This window comes from Onychostruthus taczanowskii, unplaced genomic scaffold (genome assembly GCF_017590055.1).
Source record: "Onychostruthus taczanowskii isolate IOZ18803 unplaced genomic scaffold, ASM1759005v1 scaffold8, whole genome shotgun sequence".
In the NCBI taxonomy this organism is placed as follows: Eukaryota; Metazoa; Chordata; class Aves; order Passeriformes; family Passeridae; genus Onychostruthus; species Onychostruthus taczanowskii.
Window position 1 is genome coordinate 2,637,285 of NW_024505892.1, and position 24,279 is coordinate 2,661,563.

General features: G+C 38.5%; 2 protein-coding genes across 3 annotated transcripts in view; one reads left to right on the forward strand and one right to left on the reverse strand.

The window, feature by feature from the left end:
- The window catches only part of CEP85L (centrosomal protein 85 like), a 93,059-nt gene that overhangs the window by 41,998 nt on the left and 26,782 nt on the right, over window positions 1-24,279 (reverse strand). Inside the window, exon 3 of the mRNA XM_041424029.1 lies at window positions 22,029-22,795. Coding sequence (XP_041279963.1) covers window positions 22,029-22,795 — 767 coding nt within the window. The remainder of the gene's footprint in view (window positions 1-22,028; window positions 22,796-24,279) is intronic.
- On the forward strand, window positions 1,401-11,455 carry PLN (phospholamban). 2 transcript variants are annotated; one of them, XR_005954062.1, is made up of 4 exons: window positions 1,401-1,415; window positions 1,606-1,719; window positions 5,883-5,917; window positions 8,489-11,455. XR_005954062.1 is itself a non-coding variant. In XM_041424048.1 (3 exons), exon 3 carries the CDS (start codon window positions 8,610-8,612, stop codon window positions 8,766-8,768), a length of 159 nt encoding a protein of 52 aa, XP_041279982.1. In that variant the 5' UTR covers window positions 1,515-1,719; window positions 5,883-5,917; window positions 8,489-8,609; the 3' UTR covers window positions 8,769-11,455. The 2 variants fall into 2 exon arrangements, 1 of the variants encoding a protein (XP_041279982.1); XM_041424048.1 differs by lacking the exon at window positions 1,401-1,415 and having other exon boundaries at window positions 1,515-1,719.

Genomic DNA, 24,279 nt, shown 5'->3' on the forward strand with positions numbered 1-24,279 from the left:
ATTTCAATAGTACAGGTTTCATAAAAAAGGCAAACAATCAAATGCTAGCACTTCTCTTGGATGACAGCATACAATAAAAACACGGAACTTCCCTCATAAAAAAGCCAAATACAGTTTGCTTGACTGTGAGAGATTTATAACATTAATAATGCCATTATAAGTAAATTATGAAACACTTTGCACCAGTAAAGAACCATCACTCCTCACTGTAAAGATATTCAATTAACTTTCAACTGAAATATGTGATCCCAGACTGCCTGGGTTTGATACTAAAGGACAACTGAAAGCAGGCAGATTTATGATACTAAAACCAAGCTGCTAACTTCAACTGTGATATAACCAATTTGCAGAAGAGCTATTTACAAAAATAAAAACAGAGCTCAACTTGAAACAAGGTTGTACATCAGCCCCAAAGCCCTTCTGTCTCTGGTTTAAATGATGTACTGCAGCAGGGCTTCCAGGGAACAAAAAACCCAAACTAAACCAAAAAACCCACCCTGTCTGGGTTCCTGCTTAAAGCCAAGCACTCATCTATGCTAAACAATTATTGTCAAAACTGAATCTCTAAGTGTTCAGAGTTTGGCTGAGCTTCTGTATTTTTGCCTGCAATTTCCCAATGAGGAAAAGGCCCGTGCTGTCGTTGTATCCACACAGAAAGCCTGATGCTGGATGCTCTCATTTGACAGCTTAATCCTTTTGCATCCAGTAAATCCTTCACTTCCCCAATGCACAAAACCTACTCTGCATACACACTATGTTGTCACTTCTCAACACAGGAAAGTATACATAAGATAAATTGTAAAGTAGCATCAAGCTGCTACTCCTATCCAAACAAAGAGAAAGGGTTCTCAAAAAATTCACTTAAATAGTTTCCAGCCACAGAAAAGTGGGAGAGGAAGAAAAAATGTGGAAGTGGGTTTTAAAGGAGAGATAAATACTTCAAAATATATAGTAATGATAAATTTCAGAGATGAATTTACATATGTCAAATTTGGGAAAAAAAATCCTCTAACCCCACCCATTAGTGTTTGGAAGAGACATGAAATACAGAAAAGTTATTTCAGTTTAAGCACTCTGAGAAGAAAGATTATCTTGGGAAGCATTCATCATACACTATAAACTGAATACCAGCTATGTAACTATATATTATTGAAAGTGTAGTTTAAAAAATACCTTGGACAAAAGAAAATAATTCCAAGTCAAACACCCACAAGAAATGTGTCAGCCCTCAGTATTTAGGTTTCCTAACAACGAAAAAACAGAAGTAGCAAAAATAACACATCCAAAGCAGCTCCCTGAGTAAGTTCCCATTTAAGTTCCTGTTTAAAAAAAGGCAGTGTGTCAGGGAACAGCTCCCTTTGCCACTCTACTGAAGCATGCAGCTTCCCAGATTCCCTCATCCTGTGATTGAGCAGGTGGTCTCCCTGGCACACAGGTCCTTTCACAAAAAGAGAGGTGCTGCCCATGTTTAATATATTACTGCTGGGAACAAGTTTAGAGGAGCCACTGCCCGTGTCAGAAGGCAAATGGAACCAATCAACTTGTGAGCTGCTGAGTGACACCTTGAGTCCTGCCTCTGAAACTTTTGTTATTTTTTCCCCTCAGCCTACTTCAATTGTTTCCACAACTTGGTCACAGACTCGGAAAAGTTGCCAGAGATCTACAGGCTCGTCCCACAGCCTGCAGCAAGCTCATCTGTGCTTCACTGTCACACCAGGGGTAAGGAACCTCTCTTCTGTGTTATCTTTTAAATCTTGTAGCAAGGCACGCTGTAACTGTACTTTTCTACAAAAACCTCCTCTACTCAAATTAACAGCTGGTTTTAACTGTTTATCAAAAATATGGAAATATAGGCATTACAGCTCTGAGTCAAACATATACTGCTGTGTGGGGAGCCTTTCAGCAACAGTAAAGGCAACATAATTTCCTATATATTCATAGGACACCCGCTGTCCTTGGGTACATGATTTATACAGGTGGTATTGCACAAGAAGGTGAGAAGGTTTCATCATGTTTCTCACACCTGTCTTTCCTTTCCAATTTAGTACCTTTTGCTTGTTTTTTCTTTTGTCTGTTTGGTCTTGGTTTTTAATCCAAAATCTACAAAGAGAATAATTCTCTTAAAGTTTTGTAGAGGCATTCTTTTTCCCAAAGCTGCCTATTCACAGACCAGCAAGTGTAAAGAAGCTCTTTCACCATTAACTCTGTAAAACATTTTTCTGATCTAACACATTGAGAGAGCAAACCTTTTTTTTCTGTATGATGAAAAATTATCCATAATTAAAAAATTTAACTGATTTATAGCACTACTAGAACTAAAATTATACCATATTACTCTAAGTGCAGTTCAAGCTACAGAATCCATGCAGTGTTTTTGCTTTGACATCCATTAAAATTTTATTTTCTCCTGTTGTTCATTGTAACTAACACAACACTTGTCCTAGATTGCTTCTAATAACTGAGAAATAATTCAGCTAGGATTTGTAACATCATGAACTGAATTTCAAATGCAGAAAAGAACCCATTTATTTCTAAGGGAAGCACAGACATGTTGTACAATGAAATACAATCCCAGCTTTAAAATCACTGAAATAAGGTGCATCTGAGAGAAACATGTCACATAAAGAACATACAGTATTTACATAAACAAATATTTTTAAAATAAATACGATTCTTGAATATGGATGTCTCTAAGGTACTTGGGCTCCTTACATTCTTGCTCCCCCCTTTCATCAATTGACACCTTACTACTTATGTCTACATATGGTTATAGAAGAGACAAACCTAATATAGACTTGTAATTTTGTGAGGCATGTTTTCCCTGTTAGAGAATAGATACACCTAATACCTTTTCCTTTCAGTGACTAGCAGGCATCAGACAAAGATAGATCCAGGTGCTTGGTTTTGTGCTCAGCAGCCTTGTGCCAGTTTTGACTACTCAAGTGAGAGAAATGTCTGAACATGCTGTTACTCCTAAGGCAAACAATCTGGTCCAGAGTTCTCTAGGAGTTGTTTTAAGTAGGCAGAAGCAGCACTTCAGACCTCCCAGTGCCTACAAAAAGCAAGAAGGTTCCAAGACATTTTTTTCAAGGCTGAAGTTATACATAAAATGTATTTTCAAGTGAACAGAGGAGTTAAGGTGTATTCTACCACCCGGAGAATATTTATCTTCTACTAGAAATACTGCATATGCAGACCTTTAAAAGTACACACACAGATTGAACATACACACTGACACTTAACTGCTATGGGCAGCTCTTCCCTGGAAACTGGAATGCATCCCATAGCTACAGCAGGTCAGCTGCTCCATCATCTCAATTTTATCTGGTTAGAGTTCAGTAATTTAATGTAGATGAGGGAGTGGCTCAGCTGTTAAATTAAATTTTAAAGTTTCACACTTATAACATCCCATGTCACAGACATCCAAACCCTGAGAAACAACCTACAGTCATGTGCTACAGGACAGGTGATAAGTGTTACAAATCAATGTGAAATTAGGCATTTAATTTACAGCACGCAAGTTGTTGTTTTTGGGGTTTTTTTTTTTTGCTACTCATTTGTCAAGACAACAATGCAATTGTTATTTAAAAGAGGTTCAAATTCATGTATTACCACATTTTTATTTTTAAAAGCTGCATTTATTTCTCATCCTCTGAGAAAGTTAGTTCCTCTGTACAACAGGAAAGTCACTGAAATCATCAGTTTGTAACTGGTAGTTTAAAGGTGATTTTCACTGCTTTCTCAGACCATCAGCAAACAGAAATTTATACATGTACAGAACCACAGGAACTTTTTGTTTGCTTTAAGAATAATTTGATTTAGGAATAGAAAAGTACCCCAGCTGTAGAAATAAAAAATCTCACAGGGAAGTAAAGTTCTGTTCCCTAAAACTAGAAGACACTTTAGAATTGAAGATTGCTTTTGCTTTCTGGAGATTGAAAAAAGGCTGAACAGGTCCTTCCTGGCATCAAGTAACTTCTCAGAAGTAAATTTTTCTATTATACTCTTCTCAAACAATGCCATATCATTGTTCCTTGACATGCTAGAAGGTTAAAAACAAAACTTAGAACATCTCCTTCCAATTCCACCTTTTATACATGCTAGACTTATCTCAATTTTTACTTTAATTCAAATTGCATTTAGACTATTTCCTATTAAAGGGACATTATGAACCACCATAGCTAAAACTCAGTATGAAACAACTTGCTAGGTAATCAGTGAACACAGCAGAAGGTGGAGTTAATTTCCTAAAAGAAATTTACTAAGTAAAAGGCAGATCACATCAATAGACTGGAACTGGTATACAGTTATTTCATGTTTTATTTTGATGAGGGGAACCCCTGAGTATGGAAACTGAAGAACCTGCCCAAGATGTCACGGTATGGTCCTGCAGCAGCTGCAGGGAATTTAACCTACTTAAAAACTAGCCCAAAGCACTGGCTCCCAGGCTACTCTAATGGACCAGCATACATAGACGTCCCAGTTATCCACAAGATATGTAGATAAATTTCAAAACCCAAAATTACTGGTGTGTTCAACTATTCATCATTGTAATTTCTTGTCACGTACACTGTTCACATTTTCATGGACTTGAAATACAAGTAGAGGCTCTTACAGTTGGTCTTGTTTCTTAGAACACCAAAAACATCAAAGCTGCTCAGAAGGAAGATTGTAGAAACAATGAATTTGTAAGAGAGGGAAAAAAAATAATTTGAAGTGTGAGTGTTCCCCTATGCTCTCTGAAACACACATGACATTTCAGTACAAAACTGACAAAAGGTAAAGATAAAATTAGTTTGTTTTTCCTGTTATCAGCATTTCTCAGACTACGAACTGAATTGTTGCTTCTTTCCCCATCCCAAGGAAATGCTGTCTCCATATGATTGGAAAATAACATTATATGCCAGAAATCAGTGCCTAAATCTTCAATCAACATAATTATATATGTACTTTATATATTATATAGTACTTTTTCCATCCCTATGGTTATTAAGACTTTTTTTTAATGGATAGAAGTGAATTACTGGGGGTTTGGGACATCTCATTTTAAAAATCTATGTAATAGACTTATGCAACGTAACTTTAACAGCCCCTCACGGCTTCGCTTGGTCATGTGGAACTGCAAGAATTCAAGCAAGTCAAACTTCTTCTATTCCATTGATATCACTGCTGCATTTAGTGAACATATGACAGGAAACAGGCTGTGGCATTTCCAAGGGAGCCAAATTTATCCCGTGTGACTTCAAAGGAGTCAATGCAGTTGCACCAGGAATGAGCATGGCCCACAGTTTTCACTTTGGTCACATACCCCCTCTCATTGTGAAGGGCACCCAGGAACAAAGATAAAAATAACCTAATACAAATCAGGGAAACAGTCACATGTCAGTGAAGTGGGAAGCAATAATTTTGATCAGTGACTCATTCTGAAGTATGAGGGGATTGTAAGTATAGGGGATTCCCTACATAGTAACATACAGGGTCAGCCACCAGACATCTTCCTGCAGATTCACTCTGTGCCTAAGACAAGCTCTGCGCATCCATTAACAGCACATATAAAACAAAATTGCACAGCAATGAAGCCAACTGCTCCTCTTGTGTGATGTTCATTCTTGTCACGTGAGTCACACTTTGTGTCTCCTAAAAAATATCAAATATAATTTGCCCTTTTGCTGCACTTTAGTTTCAAGAAGTGGCGTGTGCATGTCCAATTCTTCTTTATATTGGCCTAAAACACCTGGGACTGAACAGCAGAGAGCAGCTACTATTTGTGACAATGATCAGTCTTTGTTTCTGTGTAATTATTTTCCAAGCTGTCCATTTTGACCCTGATAGCCTGTATGCAGCTGTGTTACTGAATCTGTTTCTCTTTCTGCATGCTTTAGGTGGGTGACAGCGCCATGGAGGATTAACAAGCAAGGTATGTGTTTATTAGTTGAACTCGAGCACTTGTAAAGACAAACTTGTTGAAATACAGACATAGAATTGGCTTCCTTTGCTTACAAGAAAACTTACCCCACAGACACGTGTAGGAGGTTAAACAACACACAGATGTTTCAAAAACTTCCAAAACCATGTCAACTATTAAATCAAGAAATTCAATCTATTTTGTTCTCTCCTCATCCCTTCTCTACAATGTCTTCTAGCTGTATGATGTACAGAGATTTTTAACTTATGCTAACTTCAACTTTTTAAGATGCTTTTGTATCCCCTTCTGGTCACCTATGTCCAAATATCTATTTTGGCCTTACATCTATGATGCCCAACCAGATAATATTGCTTTTTGTGGAAGCACTTCAGAGCCCCAGGGCCTTGCCCCTTGAGTCATGCAAGTGAAACATACGCAGCAACACTGCAGTACAAGTGCCAGCACAAGTGCGTTACACCTAATGCAGTAGGGTTGCATTAGTTCCTAATCTAATGGAATTTACATTTATTCTGCATGTGCACAAGTACACATTGATGCTGTTCCAATCCTTCTGTGGGCCCCAAGAAAAAAAAAAAAAAACAAAACTGGAAAGATGAATGTTGCTGCAGTAGGTCACACACAGCCCAAAGACCAAGAGTTGCACACGCCTGACACTGAAAAAATGACCAAGAATGCCATGATGAAGTCATCCACAGGAAATTCTGTTCTCTGGGCAGTGTCTGTCACAGAAGCTGGTTACAAAAATTCCTCTCTATCTATCCAAGAAAATCCATTTGCGGCTCATCTACTGGGGCTTGTCTGCAAGAGGATAAACAGTCTAATGCACTCCAGCCTGTAATGGGCTGGGAGAATGAATGTGCATTCAGCCAAGAGACTTCAGAATTCCTGTGCATGTCTTGCTTTTCCTGCACTTGGGACAGACCATGACTAGTAAAGAGCTAAGCAGAATATACTTGGCAAGCATTTTAACTGCTGAAATAGACAAAAACAGGTACAGCAAAAAGTCAAACAAAGATGAAAAAAATTGTAGTCACTATAAGAGTATGTTCTGGTGTGGTTTTTTTGCAATAAAGTTTAAGATCAACTAAAGCTAAAAAATCATAACAAAATCTGAAGTTCAGTTTGAGAAGATGTCATCACATGGAGTCCTCTAAGGGTATTAAAATAACCACATGCAATCGGATTGCTTTTGAAAGTCACTCTTAAATACCAACAATGCCACTGAAAACACATGCATTCTGTTCATACAGTAGCATTTCACTCCACAGCCCAACATGAAAGGATTAAAAAGGAAGAGTCTGAAAGGCACTTTCATTTCCTTTTAAGGTTTTTTCAATTTAGCCACATATAGAGACAAATTCATAGGCAAAATATCTGATTCAGTCAGGATCGTAATGTAATTTGGGCAGCAGACATCTAAGCAATTGTTTTCCTCTGTGTGGCATATATAATTTAACTTATTAAAAGGAAAAACAAAATTAAGTGGTGACAAGGAGAGGCCTTCTGTGAAATATATAAACACAAATAAATTCATAAAATGTTTAGGGGTAAGTGCAGCTTTAGGAACAAAGTCTGACAGATGCATGTATCTGAGGACATAATTATTTTAAAAACCAAGTTTTCACATTGAGCGCCTACATTCAGAAACCAACTCACCATGAGCTAAACAAGCATGTATCAAAGCCAGCTTCTTGATATGGAAGGTTTGTACAGGAGGATTTTATGTTGCAACTACTTATTTGGTGTTTCAAAACAACTGATACCCTGTCCTTCCATCTGCCACTAAAAAGGAGGAAAAATACACTTTAAATGTAGCAAAGTTACATAAATACAAAGTTGCATAAATCCTTTGTTTTGTTCCTCACAGCAGTCCTCTGCCTTTGCACACACATTTATAACACATTGTCCAACATGCATAAAAAAAGATTCAGTCCTTTTGTTGACAAAAGACAAGACTCTGTCTTGTCTGTTGAGAAGTACGCTACAAAAATTCCCTACAGCGGTGATGCATTAGGTTTTAATTGCCCACCATAAAGAACTTTTTCTTGGAATGGAAATACTTCAACAAGAATTCTTCTCCTCCCTTCCAGCAAAGGGTACTGGTAAATCAGATTATCTGCCCTGTCAGTACCAATCAGCAGGACTATCCAGATCTCATGGCTGAAAGGTCTGTGACCCTACTCTTATCATCAAGCCTTCACAAACAAATAAAGCAGAGAGGTGTGTGTGGAAAGGCAATCAGCCACAGCCTTTTCAGAGACCACATGAGATAGAGAGCTTAGGATCTAAAGCAATAATCTGGGCAAAACCCAGATATCCACAATTTCCATAGTACAGTTACTCAACACTGCTAAGAAGCAGGCGCTCAGTAGCCTTCAGTAGAAGCACAATACAGCACAAATCTAAAATTAAAACCCCAAAATTTTAAAATCCAGTTTTAACCTAAAGCCACTGCTGTTTTAAAGTTCTAAAAAGTATGAAATAATCAGATTGCTTTTACAATCTCTATTTACACTCAAAAACACTTCTGCACTTCTAATTCTCTGCTTTCCTGCTTTCCAGCTCCGCAAAGGCTGTTTAAAACAAAGAGAAGATATTAAGCACTTTGCACTGTTCCTGACCACTGCTCTTCTTTCCTGCACTCCTAAAACCTCTGATTTGTGCCCTCTGCTTTCTTGTTGCCATGGAGAAGGTCCAACACATGACCCGCTCCGCTCTGAGGAGAGCCTCAACTATTGAGGTCAACCCACAAGCACGCCAAAGGCTCCAAGAGCTCTTTGTGAATTTCTGCCTGATTCTAATTTGCCTCTTGCTGATCTGTATCATTGTGATGCTTCTCTGAAGTTCCAGCACTTCTCTGCCCTGTCCTCTAGGAAAGTCACCCCAGGGGGAAGAGAGACCTACACGTGCAACTCCCAGTGCAAGGATCCTCATGTGACAGGGGCTAGCACTTGGACTAGAGCGTGTGCCAGCCAGTGCTCTGTTATCTTACTGCCTGCTACATGTATTAAAAACACGTTTTCTGTGCAGAACAGTGTTTAGAGCCTGTAGTTACCAAGTTGTGCATGACTCAATTTGTCCATCTCAATCAAGAGATGTCTTCACTACATGGGGTAATGTATCAGTAAATCAGATTATCTACTCTGAGCAGTAACAGCCAGCAGCTGGTAAATTCAAAGTTTTAGTCATATAAACACCACCATCACTTTGTGGGGCCTAAGTACCTTTAGGTTTCTTTGAAAATCTTTAAGCCCTTTGAAGGGTTCCAAATCCATGCCTACCCAAAGAAGAGCTTACAGGTACACAGCCCACAACACATCCTGGGAAAGTTTCTGCTCTTGCTTAGTGCGAAGTGCTGCACCTCTGCACTATCAGCTGAAGGCTTTCAAATTGTTTTAATGTTTTTCAAAGGAATATGAGAATGAACCAAAAATCTCTTCTAAATCAGAAAGGAAAAACTAGTTCATATGGTTTTTTCCCTATTTAGGGGATCTTATATACGTGACATGTGGAAAGATTTTCCATTATGTTTTGCAGACAAAAATTGACACTACCATAACTGAAATAAAAAATACTGTTTTCCATAGTCATTTGACTGCCATGACAACTGGCACAACTTGGATTCTCAAGAGTTCTTAACATTTGCCTTTAGACAACTTAATTAAGGCCTGTTCTAATTTATGTAGTAATTTCCTTAGTTTAAAACTACTAAAAACTTGGAACTTGCAAATGTCACATGAGGTGGCTTACACCTCATGTGGCAAAGAGAAAAGTCTAGGTCACCATTACTGTTGTGACTGAAGTGCACCATATAAGTTAAATCCCCATCTTCAGCTGCAAATTCCTGATAGAGGATACGTAAACATTTTCGTAAAATAAATGACAGATTAAAAAGTTCATTGCAAATAATTATGCACAGGAAGGAAAAGCACTGCAGAAATATGTTTTCAACATGTAAACCATAGACTATACACAAAAAAGATGACACTTCTGCTCCAGAAATTGTGAGTAACGAGACTGAGTAGAAGATTTCCAACCCTACTAACCCTATTACATGTTGCTGGTATTAAGCAACATCCTCAGAACTTCGATACACTTTTCAAATTTAAAGAAAGCTTAAGAATCAACAGACAGAGGTCAAACATCCATTTTTTAAAGAGATATTCTTCTATTCCATTCTATGTAAACATTCTTACTGATGAATTTTCGATAGAAAATCGAAACAAGTTTATCTGGTATTCTGCCTTTAAGACTTAATATTTCACGAGTAGAAACGTAGAACTTGACAATGAATAGCTAAGCAGGAAGGGAAGAGATCTTTGAAAAAAACTCTATTCAATGGAATGCAAGCAAATCCAGTGGTGAACTTCCTATCTGGTGAGTAGGTGTGTTGAGACCAGACTCTGAAGTAAGGTTACCCACTAGAGGAAATTAAGACAGCTGCTTGTGTGAGGAGTAGGGTGAGCACTGATGAGACTGGCAACACACCCTCACACTTGAAAGTTAGTATATGAACATTACTGATTTGAACTATCAGTGTAAATCTCAATTTCCATTTCATGCATTCTGACAACTCTCACAAACACATGACATTTTAGCAAGCATATTTTCCCTTTTAATCCCTCTTGCTTTTCTTCTCTTTTCGAATCTGTATTTTTGTGATGGATAGAGTTTCTAGCTTTAGTTTGCTTTGGACGTGTTTCAAGAGATTCAACTGGAAATAGACAACAGTTTAACATTACTGAAAACTTGCTGAAGAAAAAATGTTAAGAGTAAAGCATCAGCACTGCATTCTGAGGACATGTTTGGGTTAGAGGTTTCACAACCCAATAGTATAAAGGAATCAGAGTAAAAAGCATTGCTAAAAATGTAGCCCAGTAAACACAAGCCCTCCAGCTTCCTCTTATGTACCTGAAAACCCATAACTTATTTTAAAACAATAACCAAACAAGAACAAAACCAAGTTATCAATAAACTGGAAGCCTTACTGCTATTTTACAGCAATGCAGATATATTGCATATACTGTATGGTTCATTTGTGTCTTAGGCTCCTGTTGATCAAAAAATCTGTTACTATCCTCTGTATCACCAATTGTCAACTGAACGCAGAAATTTTATAAAAACACTTTTGTACATAATACTGTCTTCTTTGTAGACTCACGCAAGCTTAAAAAATAGTATTTACAGTATTTTTATTTAATAAAAGGAAAAATATTAATGCATAAAATATATCAAATTGTTTAGAAAGAAGCATCCATTCTATTACTTACTTATTAAAGTTACGTGAAAAGAAGCTAGTCATCACCCAGCTTTCTAATTCTCTAAATCTCTATTTATTCTGTTTTGGTTTTCAGGAGTAATCTTTACTATTTTGCAATGTCTTTCCACTGTGACCTTACAAAGGTCACTTACATGTACCTGATTTCCACTCAGTAGCTAGTGCTTGTAACTATCCCTAATTAATTTTCTGCAAATGTAATCAAAAAGTTTAGCACTTTTACGAGTCATAATAAAAACTGCAAACATGTACAGCAAGTAGCTTTCATTACGTTTTTAGTTCTCTGCTCCACTCTACCCAAGCCTGAATCTCTTTACTAAGGTCATTTTACATACTAATAAAGAATAAAGACAGCTAAACAGGCAACAATCTGGTATTACTCTTCCTCCAGAAAAAAAAAAAAATTACCAACTTCCATGACAATTTTATACTGGGAAGGAGCTGAATCAGGAACCATAATATACTGGTTTTAAAGATGTGTTTCCTCAGCCAGCTCCTCAGCAAAAAATGACACAATTGATTTAGTAACTGAGTAACTGATACTAGTCTATATGTAAAAACATGACCCATTTAAAAACTGAAACTTTGATCTGACCAAGACTAGTCAGAAGGTGTTTTAGAAGGCAGCCAATATTTGCATTTCTTTAATAACTGTTCTACATCAATTTAGCAAGAAGTTCCCTTCCTGGCAGAACTGAACCACAATTGTACAGACAAGAGTAAAACAGCCTTAAACAAAATTATTCACATGCACAAAATGTTTGTCCATCCCCTGAACAAAAAATGTGTATCTAAGTTTTGCTACAACTACACCAATGGCCAATGGTATAACTAGGCCAGTGGTATCCTGGAATGCATTAGGAAGAGCAGGTCAAGGAAGATGATCCTGCCCCTCTACTCCACCCCAGTGAGGCTGGAGTGCCAGGTCTAGTTCTGGGCTCCTCAGTACAAGAGAAACATGGAGCTCCTGTAGCAGGTCCTGTAGCAGGTCCTGTAGCAGAGGATGACAAAGATCATTAAGGCTCTGGAGGAGTCCTTCTGTTATGAGGAAAGTCTGATGGAGCTGGGCCTGTTCAGCCTCCAGAAGAAGTGAATGAGAGAGGGGACCTTATCAATGTCAATCTGAAAGGGTGCCAAGAGGACGGCGCCAGGCTCTGCTGGGTGCTGACAAGCAACAGGACAAGAGGCAATGGGCAGAAACTGATGCACAGGAAGTTCCATGTGAATGTGAGGAAGAACCTCACTGTGTAGGTGACTGAGCACTGGAACAGGCTGCCCAGAGAGGCTGTGGAGTCTCCCTCATGGGAGATATTCAGACATCACCTGGAAACAATCCTGTGCCATGTGCTGTAGGATGACCCTGCCTGAGCAGGAAGATGATAGTCCCCTCCAACCTTATCCATTCTGGGATACAGACAGAACAATAATCATAAAAAATGTATACACTTTTTAATGTATGCTGAAACATACTTTAACTATATCCTCTCTGCCAAAATTAGAGCAGAGTAATTGAACACATTCATTTAGAGAGTGTTCCCATTTATATTTGGAAGCACATAAACACACTATAGATTACAGACCAGATACCTGTATTTGTACAGCTATTAATGAATAGTGCCTAGAATACAATTGGATTTTTTTTTTAAATCCTGCAAGATCTAGAGATGTCTTAATTAACAACAAATGTAATCCTTTTAGCTTTGACCTCCTTGATAAAAAGTGGGGAAAAAAGAAGAAAAAAACAAACCAAAACTCAGAACATATTTATAAGGATTCTTTTAAAAACTGATGCTACCCTCATTAAGAACCCTGGTAATTTAAATTAATTAACACAAGCCCTATATTTACTGTAGTAATATCTAATTGATTGCTTTATATGCTTTTTCCTTTTTTTTAAGGCAAAATTATGCCAGAAGTTACACCTTTGTATAAAATGTAAAACTACAAAACACTGCCCTCTTGTGATCTTCCCTAAAAATGTAGCTGATTATAACAAGCAAGTTTTGGCAGATGTTGGCAGTATTAGGGTTGAGTGGGTTTATGTGTTCCTTTCACCTATGTATATATATTTCTATAAATAAACCCCAATTGTTAAGTTATTAATGCTATCTTAAAATAAGCAATTGCATACGTGCTATTAAAAGCACTAAGGACACATCCTCTGCCAGCTCAATCCAGATTCTTGGTAAGGCATTTGCAAGACTGCAATGGACCGTACAAAGCACACTGCCAGCTAGACATGACTGCAGCGCACGATGCCAAACCCTAGAAGGGTAGGAAATACTTCTATAACGGACAGACATTTTGCCCAGATAAGAAAACAGGGGGCAGAGGGGTGTTTCACAGAGGTATTTTAGAAGTAAATTTTCAACAGTCTGTTGCTGAAAGAGACCAAATCTTGAGAACATTCATTCTTTCGAAAATTCAATCGGCCTAAGAAGTACCATACACACTAATAAAGTCAATGAAGTGCCAAACTGTGTAAGAAAATTCAAGTCCTTCCTCCAACTATTAGTTTTTCAGAATTTCTTCAGTACTGGAATGAAAGTTGTCATTAACCTTAATTTTATTTCATTTTATTTTTAAGGTATTTGAGAAAAAAGGCTTGTAGGAGCATCCAGAATACTTTTCCAGAAAAAAACCCCAAGCAACTAGCTATTTCAAGCATACAATTTTTTTCTTAAGTGGCAGAAACTAAAAATCAGGGAAAGAGCTACGGACACAATGAAATTCATGTGAATCTACAAGGCTTACTAATGAAGGAGCAGCCCTAAGCTACAATTAAGAGCCTGCTGCAGGCACAAGAGGGCAGACTGACGCACATTATGGATCTCGCCAACAACAGAGGTCTCAACCTGCTACTTAACTTTCTGCTCATTGTCTTGGTTCTAGTGCTCGCATTTATCCTTGTGAAGCTGATGTGAACATCTGCAAAGCCCTGCTGCCTTTTCAGATTTGGCCCTGTGGATTCTGCAATGATAATGTAGACACTTTAGACTACCTGAATATAAGTATGTGAAGACTGCAGAGGCTGAATTATCTGACAGTTACAGAGAATGCGTTCACACCCAAATTTACCAGAAAGCAATCCTAAGAGCTGTGCACAAGCTGTGCACCTGCTTCTGAGAGAAGAAAGCACCTACAGCCTCACTGAATACCTGAAGAAACCCAAGAATGCTTCAGCAGATACTGTAGTTTATCATTGCTACAGCTGATTCTTATTTAAAGATCTTCAAATTATTGGCAGCATTCAAGGAACAATTTCTGCAAAAAAGGGGACAGCAGAAATCAAATTTTTAAAACGGGATCTCTGTAGTACATATATTTAATTGGAAATAACAGCACGAAGGCAAACCAAAACGCCAGCTTTGAGCTGACAGCACACATCAAATTACCTGTGGAGAGAAAAGCACAGATGCTGTGAATGGAAACAAAGATATCCCTGAAAAGCAACTTGCAGTAGCAGAGGATGGGGATAAGTGAAGGTCAAATATGAAAACGTTATTATTTAGACCTTTTTTTGACCACCTGTGGGTTCACTGCAACACCTTAAAAGCAAGAAGCCTTCTGTTATCCATCATATCAAAAGAAGCAGCTGTCAAAACAACTGAAAAACAAAGGGCCATTACCCAGGGTTATCGTAACTCTGGCCAGGAAACCCTCAGCACCAGCACATACACCAGCAGTAGGCACTGCTGCACCAACCCAAGATGCATTACAGCTTCAGTAAGGGGATTTACCACTTATGCACAGGTCAAGTGAGCAGTGTGGGAGCCCTCCAGCCGTATTTGACACACCACTTGTTACTTGCCAGTGCAATCATCAGCCCATAGCCTGTCCTCACCTCTAAGCATGCAGCAAAAACTTCTTACAGGACCTGCTTTTGTGGCTCTTTAAAGGGTGATGTACTTTTCCCACAGGGTCCTGGGAAGAAGACTGACCAACAAGAGCACACTTCTGTTGGAATGATTTTCCAGAAGGTAGAGCTAAAAACATGAGAAGTGCTGGGAAAGGAGGGGACCAGATGCAGATTTTCATACATCACATTCGAGCCAAACAACTTTCTCTTAGCATCTCACTTTGCCAAGTGAAACACAGAAACCAACCACAGAAACCACCATGCATGCACCAAAAAATATATACTGTACAGTAAATTTATTGCCATAGATATGCATATTTACACACATGCAAAAAAGGCAGATGTTGTTTCATGGATGGGGGGAAGCTCCAGCTTCCTACTGCCAACAGCACAGCCCTGATTCAGCACATATACTGCTGAGTGCATTATAGAGCTGACCTATTCATGTTCACACACAGAACTTCCATATGATCACTATTGTTATTCATTTATCTGCAGGAGACTCATCTAAACTGGATCTATGAACACACTTTTCACAAGGAAAGGCAGTATGCCCAGCAAACCCGAAAACTTAAGGAAGTCCTGCCATTAATAAGTATCCACATTCCACTCTATGTTACCTGCTCCAAAGCTTACAGAGCATCAGTGTGCTGGTTTTATCTGGAATAAAGTTAATTTTCTTCATGGTATAGTAGTTAGCATGGGACTATGGATTAGTACAAGTCCCAAGTGTAGCTAATACAAAGGAAATTGCCTCTGCCCCAGCCAAACCAGCACAATGGCGTAGAGCAGCACAGATAGTTAAAACAAAAGCTTTTTTCTCACTTGCTCTGAAATATGTGCATTAATCATTTGAAATGGCTTCTGCAAACTACATACCCATACTTTTGAAGCTGTTATACACAGTAGTATGAATTCCAAGCTGTTTGCATTTAAAGCAGAAAACATTGCACAGCTACATCACAATAAGCAATTCATCATTTATTTTTATAATCTTGAAATATTGTCCTTTTAAAAAAAAATCTATAAATTTATATACCAGAGATATATGTGGTAATGGTTACATAGTTTTGTATTACTTAGAGGAATTCCTGCTGATGCTTGACACAGATGGTTCAAAGCACACCAAAACCACTAAAACAAACAGGAAACCCACTCCAGCCCAAAGCAGAGTAAGAACAGTTTTCCCAACTAAATGGTTATTCACTGATACTGCTTGGGACTACCCAAAGTTTATTGTCTATATGACCTTCTGTATATTCAGAAGTTTCTTTATCTTAGAAGAACCACTGTGATACCAGCTGACAAAACAAAAAAAATCACATATTCCTTTTTAATAAACTGGGGAAGATGAGCCAGCTGCCACCAATGAGCATGTATTTCCAGATCAAAAATGACGTACCAAGGAAGTCCATGAGAAACTTTGCTGTCAGAGTATGGGGAAACAATCCCCAGACACAATCCCAGGAGCCTCCTCTCAGCCAGCAATGAACATGATAGAATCCTCAACAAATGCTGAAACACACTGCTGAAACTGAAACATGCATTTTCCAGAGATGATATATAAAGCTGGCAAAGTTATCCGCTAACTAATGCCAAGGTTCTTTTTGCAACCAAGCACAGTCCAAGTTTGGTTTCCGATCATGCTGTTTGCTAGCACTCCAGACTGAACCTACAAGCACCTTATAGAGAATGGAATCCCATTTGCTGGGCTACCAACTTCACAGCAAAAGGAATAGACCATAGAAGCTTAGTTATGGCTCACAGTAAAGGAGTTCACTCTGCTAGCTGAAAGTGATAATGCCTCATGTTAAAAAGTTTTCTATTCCTGAAAAGTATGGTATCGGCAAAATGTGATATAGGAAAAATATTGATATTAATAATTTTAATTTTCTGATCTGACACGATTGTAAAAAAAACCCCTAGCTTTGAGCTGACATTTAAGAACAAAACTCTACATGGCAACAATGTTACCTGACGAATGTTATGACTTTTCTTTCAATTAAAGTTTTACAGCTTTGTTTACCAAGTTTTAGATATGCATGCAGTTTACTTTCTTCCTTTACTGCATTGCAACGAAAATTGTTCTAATAACTCTAAACTTCTCACTGCATTAAAACTTAATTTCCAGCAATTTTTATATACATGGTATGATCAATCCAATGTTTTCCTCATTAAAAAAACCCACTAAACCTGGTACATTAAAGAGAAAAGATGCACTTAAGTAATTTGCACCTATTATCTCTGCAATATTCTGACGCAATTTAGCACACCATGCAGAAATGATACAGATGCTCTGTACACTGGAATAAAGCGATTCATACTGCAATACTTGCAACACCACACAAAGTTAATATGTCAATATGCAATCTCCTGAAGCTTTCCTTCTTATTATATGATCTCCATGGCATGCTTTCATTTTAAATCTAATTTTTGGACTAGCACACAGCATGTACCTACATGCATTCAGATAATAGGATATATAATAGGATCAGACTTTAAGAAATGCCACTGCTTGAAAGAACAGAGCCTTTTAATTTAAATTTTATGGCCTCCAAGTTTAGTAAATGGGAAATATTTTTGTGTATTATAAGCTTTTTTTCTTTTAATACAGTCCTTATCACACATTTCCTTATCCAAAAATCAGCTACATATAGAAAACAATTGAACAATTAAGTATATGGCGAAATATAAATTCTGCATGGAAACTGTTTTCATTAAAGCAATATTTCTTTGTTATAAACTGAATTCCATAAACTGAAGAACTGTTAAAATCTGTTCCTAGGAAATGCGTAGGAGAATGTTTATTTTCAAAAAGCATGCATTAAATAACTCACATTAGCTAAGGAAATGAATTTTCAGATGCAACTCCATGATGTTACACAATAACCAAAGACCAGATTCTCCTTTAGGTTTATTTCCGAAATGCACAAACATCACACCCCCAGCTGAAGAATGGACCTTCTCCAAGAGGCATTCTGTTGTTCCACAGCACATTTTCTCCAGTTGCAAACCTGACCACATCCTGAAGGACAACCACAATGCAGCTGTAGATCTTCTACCCAACATTTCAAGCTTCCCTTACAATGCACAGGAAATTTTATTTTACAGCCCATGGTTTCCAATTGGAATGGAAAAGCCACGTGATAGGTGTTATAATTTGGGAAGAAAAGTATAAGAAAAACCACTGAGTTCAGTCAGCTTCAGACTGCTAAGGAAGCAGAGACTCTTAAGTTTGAAAGTGATTCACCTTGGAACAGCTTTTGCTGGGTGTTACATTATACTTCCCATTAGTCTTTAGAGTAAACAAATAGAAAGATTAAAAAATCAACTCTTAATTTGTGTTTTCTATGGTCAACTGTCTATACTAGTCTGTGAGGACATAAAAACTCATTTGTAGTGTGTATTATTAAGTCCAACACCTGTTCCTGAACCATCAATCCTCAAAACCAAATCAGAAAATTGCTGCTGTCTATTCTTACTTCATTAGTGATAGGCTGGAAGAAGGGGAGGCTGCAGAGTTCAGCTATCTTAAAGATGCACAAAGCTGCTCTAGGTTAACAGTTAAAAGCAAAGTTTGTTGTATTCTCTGTTCATGGCAATAGTAGTTTTAAAGAAAAATAATAATAAACTGATTTTTTTCAGTCCTAGAAAAATCACTACATTTCCATCAGAATATATACATATTAAAAGCAAAAAAGCAAAAGTAATCCTCAAAGGAAAATAATAATTTAAAAAATTACATAGAGCTGTGGGTTTTGCCCTTTTTATAAATCATCAGCTTCCTCTTATGTCTCCTAGTCTATCTCTTAGATATATATTCCACTTGGAATTGCAGTTTTCTTGGTTTCTCAGAAATAATAAAATACCAGTTCCCACGTACACATGATCTCTGACCAAAGGCCACAGCACAATGATGCTGAGGTTTCTTTAAAAAACAGGTGTCAAGACAGGAAGAACCATTCTCATTCCCTTCATTGCTTCTGGCATCTCTCCTCCTTACAGGTGCTTCTCTGTCAGAAAAACAGGAGGGCAGGGGATGCCTCTAAGAGCCCAAAGGCTCATTGTTCTGGCACACACTTTAACCTTCACTGGGTCCTACTTCACAACCACGTCTCACTTGGGGACACAGAACAGATCCCATTTCAAGGCTCAGCAATATGACTCCAGATCATGCCAATGGAAGTGCTTGCTAAGGGCATAAGGAATTTCTTCTACAGAGATGTAGAAGTTACAGGTGGAAAAAAAAAAATAAACCCCAAAAAAACCCAAACCAAACAAAAAAAACAACACAAAAACCTCCAAAACAAACAAAATTAAACAAACAAAACCACAAAATACCCCAAAAAACAAACAAAAACCCCCCCAAAAACTCCCAAAAACCCCCAAAACAAACAAAATTAAACAAACAAAACCACAAAATACCCCAAAAAACAAACAAAAACCACCCCAAAAACTCCCAAAAAACCCCAAAAATAAACAAACAGAAAAACCCCCACAAAACAAAACAATCCAATTTTAGGCAAAATGTCAAATCTCAAAAGGCTGGAAAGGTCCAGCACTGCTTCTGAATCAAAGATAAATGATGCTTGTGTTCCCCCTGCTGGCTCTGTCCTCCAAACACAGCTCAGTAGCAATGCCTGCATGGATGAAAGTAATAACACATACAGGGTTTCATCTGTTTCAAACATTTAACTTTGCCTTCACACTGTATTTAGACATGATCAGAGGGAGAAAGCACTTCTGAGACCTGAAGGCCAAAAGCTGGGAGTTCCTTTGATTTTAAAATTTATTTTTAAATCCTTTGATTTAAAAATAAATTTCTAAAACACCCATCCTAAACAAAGTGCCTTTAAAGGCACATATAAGATGATGAAGAGACCTACGCCTAAATGAAGTAAATAAGAAAATAAAACTTGTGAAACAACATCTGCATACAGGTCTGGTATCCCCAGCGCAAAGAAGAATGTACAACTGTTGGAGCAAGTCCAAAGGAGGCCACAAAATTGGTAAAAGGACTGGAGCACTTCCCCATTGAAAACAGGCTGAGGAAGGTGAGGCTGTTCAGCCTGGAGAAGAGAAGTTTGAGTGGAAACCTCACAGCAACCATGCATTATCTGAAGGGGGCCTGCTGGAGCTCCTTCACAGGAACTGTAGTGATAGGATATGGAGTAATGGGTACAAACTGAAAAAAGGGAAACTTAAGGCTGAATATTAGGAAGAAATTCTTTACTGTGAGGGTGAAGACACAGAAACAGCTTGCTCAGGGAAGTTGTGGATGCCCCAGCAATGGCAGTGTCCAAGGCCAGGCTGGATAAGGCTTTGAGCCACCTGGTCTAGTGGGAGGCATCTCTGCCCATGGCAGAGGGGGTTTGGACTAGATGATCTTAAGGTCCCTTCCAATCCTTAATATTCTGTCATTCAATATATTTAAATCCAGGAAGAGAACCACCAGGCACAGTAACCTGATCACAAATCTCACAGATAGCACCACTGCTGGCTGCAGCCAGATATCCATCTCAGGTGTTTGGGAAGACTTGGATGAATGGATAGAGCAAGCTCCCTCATGGTACTCTGCTGCTGCTTCCCAAGCCCCTCGTGTCCCTCACTCAGTAGGTGCCAGCTGCCTGGAGTCCAGCTGGCAGTGCCCTGGGCCCAGCCTCAGCACTGAGCCCATCTCTGTCACTTGGGTTCTGAGAGGACCACATCCCTCCCTGGGGAATTTATCAGCACCAGAATCTTTGAAGTGCTTAGAGAAAGATGAGGGTTTCTGCAGCAGTAAAGGGTGGCTAGCTGTAACAATGTCAAGTTTTTAGACAAACCCTTAGAGATTACTATTAGTTTGGCCATATTAATTGGCTTTAATTATCTTTAGTTAAAAAGAAAAAAAAAACCAACAAAAACCAACCCCACAAAAACATAACAAAAACTCAATTTGCCACCAAAATCCAAAACCAAACCACCATTAAGAGCAAAACTGCATGTTAACAATCTCTAAACTTGTCGTTCTTTCCATCAATATACAACAAAAGGAGCAACAACACTTGAGCATAACTCTTTCTAAATTACATTGTATACTTCAGGCTGAAGAAAACAGGAAATCTGAACATACTGCTAGATTATCTCTGCTGAGGTAACATCCTAATCTAACCCTAAAATGCCTTTCAGAGAAATTTATATATATATAAATTTATATATATTTATATATTGTATACAATATTTATGTATTGTATACAATATATATTTATATATTGTATATTGGGATTTTTTTGTCAAGACAAGTCAAACTTACTACACAGGTAAACATGAACACGTAGATTTTAAATAATGCCTTCCTTCACAAACTGTACTTCCCCATTAGGGGAAGAGCTGGAAACAACGACTGCAAATTGCAATGTTAGAAAGCGTTGCCTATATCTAAAAACTATGTGCTTGACATAAAAATATTTCAAGTATGATGCATCAACCACACATACTACCTTATTTAAATAAACTTCATTGACTATTGTTAGTTGATTTTTATTAGCTAAAAAATAAGCAGTAATATCAAACTGAATTCTGTTTTCAATCTCATAAGGAGATTGAATACTCATTCACCTTTGCACGACACAAAAGTCATTCTTACTTTGCTGAATGCATAAATGCAGCTTCTTTGTAATCCCTTTCAGATCAAAACACCTTCACATTTCCCCCACTATAGAGTTTCTCTAAAACTACTAGAAAGGCTACTTGGTGAACCTCTTCCTGTGCCCATCTTCACATGAAAACGTTAGTCCCATGCGGACATGCACAATGAATCAGAGTAAACTGTAAGCACACAGCAGAAATGAAATAAAACCCAACAAACAACTAATATTGAGAAACAAGCAGCAACAGCCTCCTGTTTCATTAAAAACCGCCTGTTATTCCTCAGGTACAACACAGGATGCCACATGATGGCAGCAAACACCAAGCTCTGGCCTTACCTGCACAGGCTGGTCACCTGCTACTCTAAAGTCTTCAAGCTGCTGCATGTGCCATGCAGGCACACCGTAGGGCTCCTCAGCAGGCCTGCAGTCCAGGGGATTTGCCCGTAGCTGCTCCTTGAGCCACATCTGAGTCCTCACTGCCGGCTGTATGGGAGCCCCGCTCACAGCCTGCTGTCCCAGTGTCGCGTATCTCTGGCCGAAAGCTTCGCAGCCGCCTGCCGCAGGTTTGCTTTCAGGTAAGGCACTGTAGGTCAAGTCTAAGGCATGTCTCCTACTTGGGGAATCTGAAACAAAGTCGTCTTTGCTGCACGTTTCAAATTTGTATTTGCAGTCCAGTAGAGAAGATCGTTTTTTCCCCATTTCTTTGTCCTCAATTTTTAGCAGCTCCATGCTGTCATGCAAACAACTTGGCCCATTTGTCCTTAATTGAGGTGGCACAGCTTTGTCTGTACCAGCCCTGTATTCCACCGAATGACTACTTCCATCTTGGCTGAAATTATTTGGTGAGCTGAGTTTAGACAAGGAGGACCATTTTCTCACAGGTCTTGTATCTTTCATGTCAAGAGAATTGTCCAGGGCTCCCTGATTTCTGCCTCCTCCTGACCGTACAAAGCTTGTACTCCATTTTGAGCCATCAGACTTGAAAGCTTCCCTGTGTTTGGAAAGTGAAGAGCTGGCACTAGACAGCATCACATGGGCAGTGGGAATAGAAACCAGTGATCGGCTGGGCTTAAATGATGATGTACCACTTGAAGTTGAATGATCTGTGAAGAGAAATTTATCACATAAGTAAGCGCAACACAGAGCTCATTAACATTAGTTCAGATAGGACAAAATATCAAATTCAAGGTGAAATGCAAAAATAGAAGGTAACACGTTTCTTGACAAAATAGGGCCTTCTAGATCATTATAAACCATGAGAATAGAAACTAATTAAAGTGGGAGATTTTCAAGTTTATTTTGCTCAGGTATCATGATAACAAAAAGAAAAGCGCACTAAGCATTGGCAACAGAAGCATCAGACAGAATTCTCAGCCTGTGAGCCAAAGAAACAACTGCCAGCTTTAAGGTGGCAGGATAGATTTCTCCCCCACCCCACACATAGTAAGGAGCTTCTATACCACAAACAATAGAGGTGTTCAGGAGCCCCAAGACTGGTTCTTCTTCCATCACCTCTATTCTCATTTTTTGAAGGCAGAACAATTCAATAAATGCACTTGGTAAAATGGCAGTGCTGTAGACAAGGCAGTTTAACAATGGTCACTTTTAAGTGGACTTAAAAATGTCCACTTTTAATGGACAGAGTTATTCAGCCATTCTGGATCTCACCAATTTCCAAGTATGCTTCCTGTGCTGTGTTTGGCTGGGAAAGAGTTAATTTCTTCCACAGTACCTGGTATGGGGCTATGTTTTGAATTTGTTCTGGAGACTGTGTTTGTGATTTAGGGATATTTTAGTGCCTGCTAAGCAGTGCTTACACATAGTCAAGGCCCTTCCTGCTTCTCACCCCAGCAGCGAGCAGGCTGGTGGCGCACAAGAAGCTGGGAGGGGATGCAGCTGGAAGAGCTGACCCAAACCGACCAAATGGATATTCTGTATCCTATGGCAACAATAGTGGGCAGCAATAAAACTGGAGAGAAGTCTGGTTTGGGGGGCTGCTGCTCAGGCAACAGACAGCTGGGGGTCACCAGTTGTTTTCATTTGCACATTTCTTGGTTCTTATTTCTCATTACTTTTCTTACAATATTTTTCTTCAGGAAAAGAGTGTCAGGGAAAGGAGGGATGGAAATGCACAGAAGAAAGAAATGCATCTCCTCTTGTATAGGTAACTCCTTAGCTTGAGGTTGCTGGCTTTGTAACATTCAAGAAAACTAACCTTTGTACTGAACCTTACCCAGAAGCTGAATCTGACACAGCACAAAGTCAGTCCAGCAAAGGCAGCAGTCCCAGGCCTTTTTATATCCAAAGAAAATAAGAATGTATTAGGATTCAAAAAGAACTGACCTGTGTTTCAGGCTATGCAGATTTCTAGGAGTAGAAATGTTACATATGCAAGGGACAGGTAAAAGAAATCCTGTATACATGTATCCGTAAAACTTAAAATAGTAAAAAATACATAATAGTATTTAATATAGCATTTTCCATCTAAAATACTGACTTAGTGTTAGCCATACATGGTTTTAAAACTGAAATTAAAACCAATAATAATTAGAAATACATTATCTCCTTCAGTTATTAGATTACAGAT